Here is a 12,037-nt window from a genome sequence, read left to right on the forward strand (position 1 = left end):
TGATATTCTTATGTAAATCATTCATTGAATTAAACACATCATATGAAAAATCGGCATTAGATGAGCATGTATGATATGACGGATTGGGATTCGGATTCGAAGATCCGGATCTCAGAATGGATTTGAATCGAAAGATTCGAATCCCTGTAGGGACTCAGTTTTCCCACCACTAAAATGAACGCTGACCGATTCACTTCCGCTTGTGCGCTTGTCAAGCTAATTCTTGCTTGTGTATTTTTTTCAAGCACACAATGTTTTCAAACGGTCTACGATAATTTTTTATTATATTTATTCGAATATTTTTACAGCGAATAAGCAGATTTTGCAATGTTGCAAATCGCATATTGATTTTTATTTCATTCATTTAGACAATTCCCCACACTTCTTCGAACGCTGAGCAAAGCTTTGAACATGTAAGTGCAGCCGATAGAGGATAGTTGCTAATCGATATCGTTTCCTCGGTGTAATCCAAATTTAAATTGCCGTGCGCAAATGCTCCAACGACTAATGCTATCGGTTCGTCTTTCGCCGGTACCAACTCTCGCGCATTGTTAACTTTTTCGGAGCTGAATGACATGGCTATTTTACGGCATCCGACGGGCAGGTGATTCGAGACAGGATTTTTTATCACTCTCATCAGCCTCTTTTGCGTGTCGCTTGCCTTTATCGAAAACTTGTGCAGCAATTGCACTAAAAGAAGCAAAAAGTTAGCAACCTGTAAGACTGCGACCGACTCTACCAAACTTACCCATCAGTCCACCAAATCTTTTGAACGTTCGAGGGATCCTAGTTTGTGGATCGATTTCAATTAGAACGTTTCGCTCAGTCCTGATGAAAACCAGCAACAATCCCGCTCTATTCAGCGGAGAATCCATCAGCATCAACAACGACTGGTGTGTAATATCGGGACGACAGCTGCCTGGGTCACGATTATTTCTTTTCAGAATGTTCGTATGATCGTCGCAGTTAAGCAACTCGAACGATGCTCCCACCTTCAAACAAATGGTATGAAAAGTTGAGTACTAAACTACAGATGGGTTAATACCTGTTTCTCACATACCTTCACCGTTTCTAGCTGTGCACCTTCGAGGATGATTACGAGACGACGTTCATCAGCCTTTATACGAGAGCGTAATATGTGCTTGCTCGGTAAATCATATTCTTCGTCCTGCTCGTCAGCAATCGGTAATTTTCTTTTACCCAGTTTACCCATGGCTATATGAACACGTTCTAATATTATTATTCCGTATGTGCTTGAACAAGTTGTTCGAAGGATGGTAAACAAACCGCAGCATGCGGTAGGTTTGTCGTTTGACAATCCGCAGCATAGCTGTCAATTGTTATTAAACGAGTGCCAAAACTTAACGAAAGATTGTATGTGATTAGTTTTTGTTTTTACAAAATCAAAATATTTTGCTTGCAGTTTACAATACCAAACAATTGTATCAAGAAATTCCATTAAAATTTAGTGTATTCAAAGTTTTCCTACTAGGTATATCTTTCATTTTCGTGGACAAGTCTCAGCGATCATTTACACATCTTTGGTTCAAATATTTACAGGACAATGGTTCTTATCACGTACTGCTTGTTACGTGCAAGAAAAAATGTTTCATTTGTACTGAGAAATCTACATCAAACACTTCCCAATCATGGGCGTCCTGAAAAGCGTCGGGTCGTGATCACAGGGTTGGGGGTTGTTTCACCAGTCGGCTGCAACGTTGATACGGCATGGCGAACAATTCTCGATGGCCAATCCAAGATAGGCCGATTGGAAGGCGAGTCATACGATAAACTGCCCTGTCGGGTAGCTGCCACAATTGACAAAAAAGATATCGACTTGGAAAATTGTTTTACTAAAACCGAGCTCAAAACGATGGCCCGTGCGACTGCATTTGCGTTAATTGCGGCCAAGGAGGCATTAACGACGGCCGGATGGACTCCGTCGATCGAGGATGAAAACGCCTGTCAACGCACGGGTGTGGCAATTGGCATGGGAATGGTCGATCTGATGGACATTTGTGAAACGAATGAAGCACTCAAAAAAGGGTACAATCGAGTGAGCCCATTCTTTGTTCCTAGAATCTTGCCCAACATGCCAGCCGGACAGTTGAGCATACGGTACGGATTTCGGGGGCCAAATCATGCCGTTTCGACGGCCTGTGCTACGGGTGCTCATTCGATTGGCGATGCGTTTCGTTTCATCCAACACGGCGATGCAGACGTTATGGTTTGTGGTGGGGCTGAAGCGTGCATTAGTCCGCTTGGTATCGCCGGTTTCTGCCGTCTGCGAGCTCTTAGTACGGCTTTTAACGACGAACCTGCGCTATCTTCCCGACCGTTCGACAAGCAGCGGGATGGGTTTGTGATGGGCGAAGGATCTGCTATATTTGTACTGGAGGAACTGCAGCATGCCAAAGGGCGCAACGCCCCAATCATAGGAGAGGTGCTCGGTTACGGACTGTCCGGAGATGCTTCTCACTTGACGGCGCCACGAGAGGATGGAACGGGAGCCATTTTGGCCATGAAACGAGCGTTGGCCGATGCAAATCTCTCACCGGCCGATGTCGGATATGTGAATGCCCATGCCACATCTACGCCTATCGGAGACGCAATCGAAGCTCGCTCGATAAGGACGCTCTTCGGTGAACATGCACAGACGATGGCCGTCTCATCAACCAAAGGTGCCCATGGACATCTTCTTGGGGCTGCGGGGAACCTGGAGGCAATGTTCACGCTTTTGGCCTGTAAAAATGGAACACTTCCACCAACGGTCAACCTGGAGCACGTTACGGACGACATGAAGGGGCTGCATTATATCGCGAACCGTTCCGAGCAGTGGGAATCTAATCGGCGAAGAATTGCGCTTAAGAATTCTTTCGGATTCGGCGGTACAAACGCGTGCCTTTGCATTGGTGAATATAGCGAATAAATTCTCGCCTATCGATCGTGTTTCTTTTTGTGTTTCTTTTGGCTTTTGCGCTCCTTGCGCTCCGGAGTTGTTAGACGTTTCCGAGAGCTGTCTTTCGAACGAGACCGACTGCGCTTTCGTTTTTTCTTTCCATGCCGACGCTCAGTAGCGCCTGAGATGGAGCGTGATCTTCGACGACGCTTTGCTTTCTTGTGCGATGGGCCACCTTCGACTTTCTGTTGTGCGGTTGCTTCTTGCTGTAGGTGCTGCGTTAACGCTTCCGTTTGAATATGGATCAGATGGCGCAATTCTTCATTGTATGTAAGCGGGTTCCTAGCTACGCGATGTTTTGGGTTTCGCCTTCGGGAGTCTCGCTCCATTGCCGCTATTTCAGGCCATGATGCATGTTTTTCCTCCGAATGAGAGTCCGGTTTGAAGCTACGAATAAAAGATAATTGATTAATTGGAAACATACTTCCAGGTACCCGGGGACACAATAAATCTACCGTATTTTTATGTCAGGTACATTGGGCGGGTGCACAGTATTTTTCACAGCATGTTCGTAGAGCAACAAGCGTTCCTCAGGAGTAAAGTTTACGTGTAACTCTTCAAGACTGGTTGGAGGATCACGCGAGCATATCGCCTCCAAAGGAACACCTAGTTCAAACGATGGATTCTGATAGAGTCCTTCCAGTATGGCTTCTGCTTGTTTGACACTGTCTGAAAAAATACAATAATATGTAACTTTCCCCGTTGTTTAGGCACATATCCTACACACTTACCCATTCGTATAGAAAAGGGCGCATTGATGGAGTGAAAAGAAGGGGGAAATGTTTCTTCTAGTTTTGGTCTTTCGTTGACATCTGCTACCTGCTCGTTTGGCGCAATAGATTCCTAAGGAAATGAAATTTCTCCAGTCATTTTAGTATCTGTAAATTTATAGTCAACTTACCGTTTGCAAAAGATTGTCTTTGGTCCAACCAAACTTGGAAAGCAGGGCATCTATTCTATTTTCCGAATGTTCGATGAAATCATTTAACTGATTCACAACCAAGTCCTTATTTGCCATGATTTTTTCCGTGCGAAGACTCGAAAACTTTTTAAAAGCATCGACTATTTTTTGATGTTGTGCACCGGTAAACACGAAGATTTTCTAATCAAAACAAAACATATTTGACAGCATAAAAATCATCAAACCGTGAGTTCCGTGAGTTCTCGCATTTTAACGAAACTGTTGCTTTGAGTCGAGAAAGCAAGATCGAGATTTTTGAAATCAACGTTGGAAAAGTTATTACTTCTTGTTGGACAGTTTAATAAGAATAATGAAAACAAATTTATTTCACAGATATGCATCACTTTAAATCGATGGCGCTAGGTCATCTGTCATTTAATTGCCCGACTATAGCGTTAGTACTCAAAACTCGTCATGGAAACTTTCCGCGGTGTGGATCATTTTGGATGATATAAAAATTGCAGATTTGGCAAAGAGCTGGAAAATGAGGAAACGATAAAACAAGTGCAACAGGCAATAAACATCCAATAATTACCTCATTCAAGGTGAGCTTTTTATCGTTATTAGTATCAGCAAGAGAGAACAACGTCGTCGCTTCCTGTATGGCGTAGCGTGGATGCCGTGGATCGACGTACGATAAAAGTTCTCCTCGGTCCGCCCGGCCATCCTTGTTTTTATCGATCACCTTCGTAAACTCCTCTCTCCGCTCGCGCACATTTTGCGATAGTATGAACTTCTTGCCTTCGCCCAAGTCGGTGGTCTGTACATCGGAAAACTCCTCCACCGTCAGGTGATCGTCCCCGTCAACATCGAACTGGCGCAGGATATCGTCGACCAGGTTCAGCAAATTTACGGTGCTTGATTCTGGATGCCGGAAGGACAGGAACTCATCCAATGTCAAGCTAAGCGGATCGGTTCTTGCAGCTTCCATCCAGAGGGCTTTGTCGCGCGCAATCGACTCCTTTACCTTGCGGTCCAGCTTATCGAAAGCACTCTTCTTCATGTGACTATCGCCCTGGATTCCCTTTTCTCGCATCCAGTAGCCCTCGTACTCATCCCAGCTGACGAGACCGTCGCGTGGTTTGTGGTCAATCTCCACGAACATGGTTGGATTGGTGCGGATGGCATTGTCGATGTGCTCGCGTATTTTTAAATTGATATACTTTGCCAACTCCTGCACCCCCAATTGCTTGTCGCCATTAGTGTCGGCTCTGGAAAGGCAAAACAAAAAGAACGATTTCAAAACAACTGAAAGGCAGCCTCCCCACAAATGCTATGCCTACTTGGTAAACGCGGCAGTCAGCTCGTTGACAACGCTTTGCTCCAGTCTGCGATACACCAGTGGGGAAGGAACGTTGATTTTCGTATCCGTCTTGGCAAGAGGATCGCTTTTCATGTGCTTTGGGTCGCTTTCTCGAGACGAAAACGCCAGCACCAGGATACACAGAATGAAGAGGACGTACAGCAGTACCGGAAATAGTGTGGACCACCGGGGAGCGTTACGTAAGAACTTCGCCGTTTTCGCCATCGCAGCTGAGGGCTGTCAGCGTGGCGGATTTGAATGTACGGTCAGCACGAATCGTTCGGCAGGGGCACGGCTCGTGATCGAAATGTGAAAGTAAACCTTACGGGCAGCTACACGTCATTTACAAACGAACGGCGTTTCCGCTTCCTACTGGTTGCGGAGCAAGCGATATCAATTCCATGTTCAAAGAAGCAAACGACACAACCGCAATCACTCCCACGTCGTTGCCTATAGTAACGCCCAAATAGTACTGGATGGGAATAGAACACTTCAGGCAAATGCGCCACTTTTTACTGTTTCAAACTAGTTTTTGGGCAAATTTTCACGACGACGATTTTACACAAAACATAAAAATCCACGCCGCGAGAGCCTCGCGCTGGAGAGGAACAATTTATGCACACATCTCAAAGAGCAAGACAACTTCTTCGAAGAGAAAAATATATATCTTGCTGCTTCGACCGAACACTAGTGCCATTATAATATTTACTTATAACTAAACAACGAAGCGCGCAGCAATCGAGCCCCCGTATCGTGAAAAGGGTTGGTGCTCCAAGCGAAAACGAAAAGAAAGGAAACCAAATGGTTTCCCCACTAATGAAAGTGAAACGTAGACCCGCGCGAAGTAATCAAAACAAAACCGGAAAACGAACCAAAACGAGAGAGAGTTGGAGAGATTTTTCTCTTTTCGAATTTTTGAGTTGTGAGAGAGAGAATACCAAAAGAGAGAGCTTTTGGGCAAAAGCTTCATTGCAACTTTTTATTTTGCACGTGTTAGCTTTCAAAAATATTCAACGGTTTATCCTTGGAGCATTTTGCAGGAAGAAATTAATAGCAATTCTGTCATGTCGTCATGATTTTCACCCATTCTTTCAATTAGATTCGCAGCAAGGTTTATATTCTCCTTACTTATTTTTTTTTTAACGGAATGTTTCAAAAGTTGGTATGAAATTTGTTTCATTTTATTTTCGCATTATTTCATTGACATGGGTGCTTATGGTGTAGGCTTATGGTTGTGCCATATGCAAATATATTTAAAGGCAACAAATTGGTCTTTCGTTCATTTTGTTATTATGTAGATTTTGCTGTGCGATGCGTATAATTGCATATTGATACTTGCGAATTCTTCTTCACCTACTCTCCGTCTTGAATTATTATACCGGCTTATGATAAGTGCAGCCTACAGCAGTCTGGCAGGATTCCAGGTTGCATATCCGGAAGATTGCAGTGCAGCTTTTAAATCTCCTTTTTAACGACTCTCCGTACAAACTGAGGAGCTAAAATATATTCCACAACATTTTTTAGCGCACGGTTAAGCATTGCGGCATTTAATGGAAACAATAAACTAATGATTATATGATCGAACAAAGTAAGACATCTCGAGATATGCGACCGACAGTTTGGTATCGTCTTCGTTCTCTTAAAGAAAGACAAAAATATGTAATCCTTAATTTTCAAGCATGAGGTCAGCCCAACACAGGCACGAGACGTTGTATGAAAACTAAAAACTACAACGCTATTATTGACGATATTCTGCCCCTAACAAAAACTGGTCTTTCAAGTTTTCTGAGATATACACTGATGGCCCTCGTTGGGAGGTGAAGTGGCGAATCTGCCAATTTTCTGGGGATGCCTGACTTCGTGCTCCCGAGTTGAAAGCCAGTCGTCTCTGGCTTCCGACCGAGGCACGTTCTTTTGTGGTTTATTGATTGCAAGAAGTGAATTTCAAGATCACGAAGTGCAAAAATGTGGCTTTGGAGAGTTAGTGGATTGTTTGTGCTTATTGTGCATTGCGTATATTCGCAAGGTAAGTTTGGCATGTAAATCCACAAATTAACATAAATATGCTATCTTCTCTAATCTAATTTGTCATTCCTCTTTCCAGATGCTCAAACTTGCTACACCAACACGGGTGTTACTGGTGTTTGCACGAGCCTTTCGGAATGTCCAGCCGCCTTTCAGCTGAATATTAATCCTTTCAGCTTTTTCGGCGGGGCCCAGCGTGGCTGCCAGAATTTCTTTCTTATCGGAAGTGTGTGTTGCGCACAAGTTCCTACGAATAATGCTCCCCAAAACGCTCCAACGTACAACGCTCCGGCAAACACACCGTCCTTCAATGGGCAGCCAAACGCTCCGACGTACAATGTTCCGGCAGCAAATCCAACTCAACCTACACAAACCACTACGACTTCTGCTCCCCCGGGGCCTTCTTCTGCCACTACGAAATTTCCTCAGGTAGGATTAGGCTGCGCGAACGCCGACGGTTCCGTAAGACCCTGCGATTGGGTAGGGTAAAGTGAGGCAATATGCATTCCTACTACAAAACAACAAAAAATGTGTCGCAACTCATCCAAGAAAAATTAATAATTTTACACAGTAATTAACATCCGTTAACACCATCCGTACCGAAGTTTTTGAAGACCATTCTTTCTTGTACGGCATTGAACATGGCAAAGCAAAATGCCCCATGGGGCAGAATGCACTGCGAAGCACGCGGTCAAATGATCTAAAACAAATAAAATAACTCACCGATCAGTTTAACAGATGACAAATATTGCTGAAAAACGTGTAGGATTTGAGGTTATGATAGGTCTGCCACGTTTTTTTTTCCCACCAGGTGTTGCATTTTTGCTTTAAAAATCAAAAGAAATGTTAAAATATTTTACACTTTCATGTATTTACACATTTCTAGCAGTTGTCGATCAATATTGCATATATTTCCTCAGTAACCAAACTACAAAAAGCGGACCGAGGACAGCTACTCGAAAACACCTCGCTCACTTTCGACGGGTCACTTTTTATGATGTTTCATTATGCCCGTACACGTTTCTTATCTTTTAAATTCACACAATTCGGCCAAAAATACAGGCCGTTCCCGGTTTTCGTCACCAAATGGGATTTTGACAGCGACGTAAACCGAGGTTAGCGTCCAAAAGTTAATGTCAAATTTCCATGTTTTCTACGTTTATAATAACTACTCAAGACTTAACAGGTACAGAACAAACATCACTTATGTATATTTCAACTTTTAGCGGTAGATATGATGGTGTTCTTAAAAAATGTGTGTTTTGCCAAATCAATGGCCATCAATCGTTTTATCTTCTTCTGCTTCTTCTTGGCGTAACGACCTCTTAGTCATGCCTGTCCGTTAAGGACTTACGAGACTTGTTTCCCTGTTGTACGTGGATAGTCAGTCCTCTCGTACAGGGGAGGGTCCGGGTCTCGGTTGGGATTCGAACCCACGCCGTCGAGGTGGTGAGCCCCGGCGCTCATGGGCCGATTTTCTAACCGGCGCTACCGCTCGGCTGTCACGGACCCCCACCCAATCGTTTTATACTATGTTTTAATTCCTTAGTTTCCATGCCGTGTAGGTTTACAAAAATACATTCAGTGGTTCAATTGAAAGACATTTCTGATCGAGCAAAGTTGTGTGAAGCGGGAAACCAAGTCGCTTATTAGTCCATGTTCGAATCTTCTGTTACACAAACTGAAGGGGTAATACCTTCACAGTTTTAAGTCTGACTTGCTTAAGCGGATGGAATTTATACTGCTTTGCCCAGTTTTGCGTTACGAGCAGTTTTTTTTTTTGTCGAACGTTAGTTTTTACTTTGCACCTGCTTCGAAAACACGTTCTTATGTGTTTGTGAAATTTTATTCATTCATTTGAAACTAATTTATCTCAATCACAAATAACACATGCGGTAGAACAAAAATACTAGCATAGTTGCTTGCAAACTGACCATGATATAATTAATAAAATCCTAAATTTTTTCAGGAAAGTATAATTTTTTTTTCGGTTTTACAAACTATATAAAAATGTAAAAAATAGAGTTACAAGGGGTTAAATCGTACTTGTCAAACCACGTCTGAGGACGACGAAAATCGGGACCAAAGCCTGCATTACGGTTTATCTCGCCCCGCTCTCCCCTACTGTTCAAGTTGTTTCGATCTTTGATCGTGAAGATGCTCCCTAGCACTGTATAATGAGCCTCTTATCTTCCCTCAGTCTGACCCTGTGAGCACGACGACGGCTCGTACATCGACCATTCGCACTACGCCAACAGTCGTTTTGAAGTCGCGTATAGACAGCGAGCCCACGTTCGACAAACCGGTCTTGCTACCTACACCCGAAACGGGCTGCGGGCTCAGCGATGTCGAGCACAATCGTATAGTTGGTGGAGTACCGGCCGCTCTTAACGGCTGGCCCTGGATGGCACTGATCGGCTACGAGGATCAGTTGGGTGATGTCGATTTCCGCTGCGGTGGTTCATTGATCACCGATCGTCACGTGCTTTCTGCGGCGCATTGCATACTGTCATCGCTGTAAGGATGTCTGAAGACGGCGGACATACTGATGTGTTTTACTAACTTATTTTATATGTTCTCCCCTTAACAGGTCCTTGGTACGCTTGGGTGAGCATGATTTAGGCAATCAAACTGAATCAGCTCATGTTGATGTTCCGGTATATAAGGTAAACCTAGCGATATAAAAGCCTATCCTAATTGGACTTTTAAGTTTCACACTACCCTTTCGTTGTTTCAGTACGTATCTCACCCATCGTACGACACACTTGATGGGCATTCGGATTTGGCCATCCTGTTTCTCACACGCACCGTAGAATTCAACGGTACGCACATTCGCTCGGCAATCGATTGTCTCCCAAGCGGTTGCAGCTGTGGTAATGAAACTATCCTTCCCCTTCTGTCTCGCCCCCATAGATGCAATCAAACCCATCTGCCTTCCTTCGATCGAACCGGTGCGCAGCGAGAAATTCATCGGCTTCAATCCGTTCATAGCGGGATGGGGGCGAACGGAGGAGAACGGCTTTGAGGCAAAGGTCCTGCAGGAACTCCAGATTCCGATCCTAGAGAACGACGAGTGTGTGCAGCGGTTTAAAAAGATACGCAAACTGTTCACCCGAAAGCAGTTCGATAATGCCGTCATTTGCGCCGGCTTCCTCGATGGTGGCAAGGACTCGTGCCAGGGTGATAGTGGCGGCCCGCTGATGTTGCCGTATCTGGTGAACAACAAGAAGTACTACTACTTCCAGGTTGGGGTCGTTTCGTACGGTATTGGGTGCGCCCGGGCGGAGTTACCTGGCGTGTACACAAGGGTTTCTAACTTTATCGATTGGATTGAAATGCAAGTTAAATCCTAAACCGACTAGCTTAGTTGTTTTAGTGAACAATCGACTAATAAAACGCCTTTAAAGATATGCAAGCAATTTTACAAAATATGTTTTACTTTCATCTTCAATTTTCTCGCAAAATAAAGGTTTACGCCACGGTGATAGTTCATTAGTATATTAAAATCCAGTAAATATATTTGATTAACAATCATTTCGACGAATGATACATGAAAGTTAAATTGTAAAAAAAAACTATTCTCCTAACACTGGTTGTTGTTGTTGTTTTATGTTCTTTTTCAAAGAAAAGGCCCTTCTTGAAGCGTTGTTCTTTTCGCCAGTTTATCTCCATTTCCCTTTCGCCCCGGAATACAAAATATTTAGCACCGATACAACAAATGAATTTGTTTGAAAATATTCATTTACCTAGGGGAAGGGTGGTTGTGCTAACGTTTAAAACAAAAAGTCATTACACGTTAAATCAACGAAAATCAACGTTACCTCCGCCGCTTGTCCGGGTCTTGGAAACCTTTCGGTGGCACGCCAAAACGAGGACAAACAATCGTGACTACTATTTCCGTTACCTCCGTTACACGACCTATTATTGCCATTTTGCTGCTTAAAGTTTGTCGAAGCACATTTAAAGCTAGTAATTAACGTTTCGTTATTATTTTGGTTAATAGACACTGTTCGCTTGGCTACAATAAACGCTAATGTAGATTACACATAGTAAAACCCCTTTCTGCCTGTAGCTGTGTAACGCTGTAAGCGTTTCCCCTTCCTCCGTCTGACCTTTTCAATTCTTCCTTTGCAAAGAGTTAGCAGACAAAATCGAGCCGATGTTAATACAGATATGTTTCTAAATGGAGCGTTTTCCTGTATCGATACAATACAGACGCTTGTATACGGATGCGTGGACACTGTATAACTTTAACAACATTTCACTGGTTATGCCACCAGTGGCCGTAGGAGTAAGCTGTCCTCCTGCAGGGCCGATTATTGTGCTACACAAACAACTAGCGCGCGCCATAAATCGATCGAATATCTCTCGTAAAGGCGGACGCCACTAGTATCCCTCTTAAAAAGGTTGAACACTTAGCTAACTACGAATAAGTCTTTCGATATGTTGGGTGGACACACGGTACGTTGCCACTCGCAAATTCGTAGATGATATATGCTGATTTGCTGTTGGTGCTGTGTTCCAGTCGGTTAATTTCGCCCTGAAGCCTAGTTCCTTACGCTTTCCCTATAATGCTTTAAATTTAAAATTGCTCATGAAACCTAACTGATGTGCATTTCTGACGAAATCGGTGAGAAAAGTATTAGTTATTGTGTGTTTCACTGGGCCGACCCCGTTTCGTTATGCGAATTTTTAATTCGGCTGCTCTAAAATGTGTCAAATAATTGTGCGCGGTTTGCATATGTACGCTCTCGCTCAATTATGGCACGACAATATGGCTCGTTAAGTT

At 43.6% G+C, this 12,037-nt stretch overlaps 5 protein-coding genes across 5 annotated transcripts; 2 read left to right on the top strand and 3 right to left on the bottom strand.

Annotated features, from left to right (window-relative positions):
* Positions 1-349: 349 nt before the first annotated feature.
* On the bottom strand, positions 350-1,274 carry LOC131287146 (ribosomal RNA small subunit methyltransferase NEP1). Its single transcript, XM_058316168.1, has 3 exons — positions 1,061-1,274; positions 749-992; positions 350-690 (listed from the first exon to the last, which is right to left on the bottom strand). Exons 1-3 carry the CDS (start codon positions 1,211-1,213, stop codon positions 365-367), a joined length of 723 nt encoding a protein of 240 aa, XP_058172151.1. The 5' UTR covers positions 1,214-1,274; the 3' UTR covers positions 350-364.
* A 290-nt stretch (positions 1,275-1,564) lies between these two features.
* On the top strand, positions 1,565-2,930 carry LOC131284478 (3-oxoacyl-[acyl-carrier-protein] synthase, mitochondrial). The gene has a single exon (XM_058313338.1). It carries the CDS (start codon positions 1,565-1,567, stop codon positions 2,927-2,929), a length of 1,365 nt encoding a protein of 454 aa, XP_058169321.1. The 3' UTR covers position 2,930.
* LOC131284479 (uncharacterized) lies at positions 2,910-3,977 on the bottom strand. Its single transcript, XM_058313339.1, has 4 exons — positions 3,861-3,977; positions 3,691-3,802; positions 3,415-3,628; positions 2,910-3,346 (listed from the first exon to the last, which is right to left on the bottom strand). Exons 1-4 carry the CDS (start codon positions 3,975-3,977, stop codon positions 2,938-2,940), a joined length of 852 nt encoding a protein of 283 aa, XP_058169322.1. The 3' UTR covers positions 2,910-2,937.
* Positions 3,978-4,275: 298 nt separating this feature from the next.
* On the bottom strand, positions 4,276-5,561 carry LOC131288454 (45 kDa calcium-binding protein). The gene is made up of 3 exons (XM_058317588.1): positions 5,204-5,561; positions 4,456-5,131; positions 4,276-4,397 (listed from the first exon to the last, which is right to left on the bottom strand). The coding sequence occupies exons 1-3, from the start codon at positions 5,446-5,448 to the stop codon at positions 4,323-4,325; spliced, it is 996 nt and encodes a 331-aa protein (XP_058173571.1). The 5' UTR covers positions 5,449-5,561; the 3' UTR covers positions 4,276-4,322.
* Positions 5,562-7,188: 1,627 nt separating this feature from the next.
* LOC131284480 (venom protease-like) lies at positions 7,189-10,601 on the top strand. The gene is made up of 6 exons (XM_058313340.1): positions 7,189-7,249; positions 7,328-7,677; positions 9,449-9,765; positions 9,839-9,914; positions 9,986-10,070; positions 10,162-10,601. Exons 1-6 carry the CDS (start codon positions 7,189-7,191, stop codon positions 10,599-10,601), a joined length of 1,329 nt encoding a protein of 442 aa, XP_058169323.1.
* Positions 10,602-12,037: the final 1,436 nt, after the last annotated feature.

The sequence above is a fragment of the Anopheles ziemanni genome, chromosome 3, assembly GCF_943734765.1.
Source record: "Anopheles ziemanni chromosome 3, idAnoZiCoDA_A2_x.2, whole genome shotgun sequence".
NCBI classification, from domain to species: domain Eukaryota; kingdom Metazoa; phylum Arthropoda; class Insecta; order Diptera; family Culicidae; genus Anopheles; species Anopheles ziemanni.

Bases quoted from the DNA above. Each gene is read 5' to 3' on its own strand.
- LOC131287146 (XM_058316168.1), bottom strand. From the start codon at position 1,213: ATGGGTAAACTGGGTAAAAGAAAATTACCGATTGCTGACGAGCAGGAC. The intron at 993-1,060 runs GTATGTGAGAAA...ATTTGTTTGAAG, and splicing joins CACAGCTAGAAACGGTGAAG to GTGGGAGCATCGTTCGAGTT. The intron at 691-748 runs GTAAGTTTGGTA...TGCTTCTTTTAG, and splicing joins AAGATTTGGTGGACTGATGG to TGCAATTGCTGCACAAGTTT.
- LOC131284478 (XM_058313338.1), top strand. From the start codon at position 1,565: ATGGTTCTTATCACGTACTGCTTGTTACGTGCAAGAAAAAATGTTTCA.
- LOC131284479 (XM_058313339.1), bottom strand. From the start codon at position 3,977: ATGGCAAATAAGGACTTGGTTGTGAATCAGTTAAATGATTTCATCGAA. The intron at 3,803-3,860 runs GTAAGTTGACTA...TCATTTCCTTAG, and splicing joins AAGACAATCTTTTGCAAACG to GAATCTATTGCGCCAAACGA. The intron at 3,347-3,414 runs GTAGATTTATTG...TTTTATTCGTAG, and splicing joins GTACCTGACATAAAAATACG to CTTCAAACCGGACTCTCATT.
- LOC131288454 (XM_058317588.1), bottom strand. From the start codon at position 5,448: ATGGCGAAAACGGCGAAGTTCTTACGTAACGCTCCCCGGTGGTCCACA. The intron at 5,132-5,203 runs GTAGGCATAGCA...TTGCCTTTCCAG, and splicing joins CTGACTGCCGCGTTTACCAA to AGCCGACACTAATGGCGACA. The intron at 4,398-4,455 runs GTAATTATTGGA...CTCATTTTCCAG, and splicing joins AAAAGCTCACCTTGAATGAG to CTCTTTGCCAAATCTGCAAT.
- LOC131284480 (XM_058313340.1), top strand. From the start codon at position 7,189: ATGTGGCTTTGGAGAGTTAGTGGATTGTTTGTGCTTATTGTGCATTGC. The intron at 9,915-9,985 runs GTAAACCTAGCG...TCGTTGTTTCAG, and splicing joins TTGATGTTCCGGTATATAAG to TACGTATCTCACCCATCGTA. The intron at 10,071-10,161 runs GTACGCACATTC...TCGCCCCCATAG, and splicing joins ACGCACCGTAGAATTCAACG to ATGCAATCAAACCCATCTGC.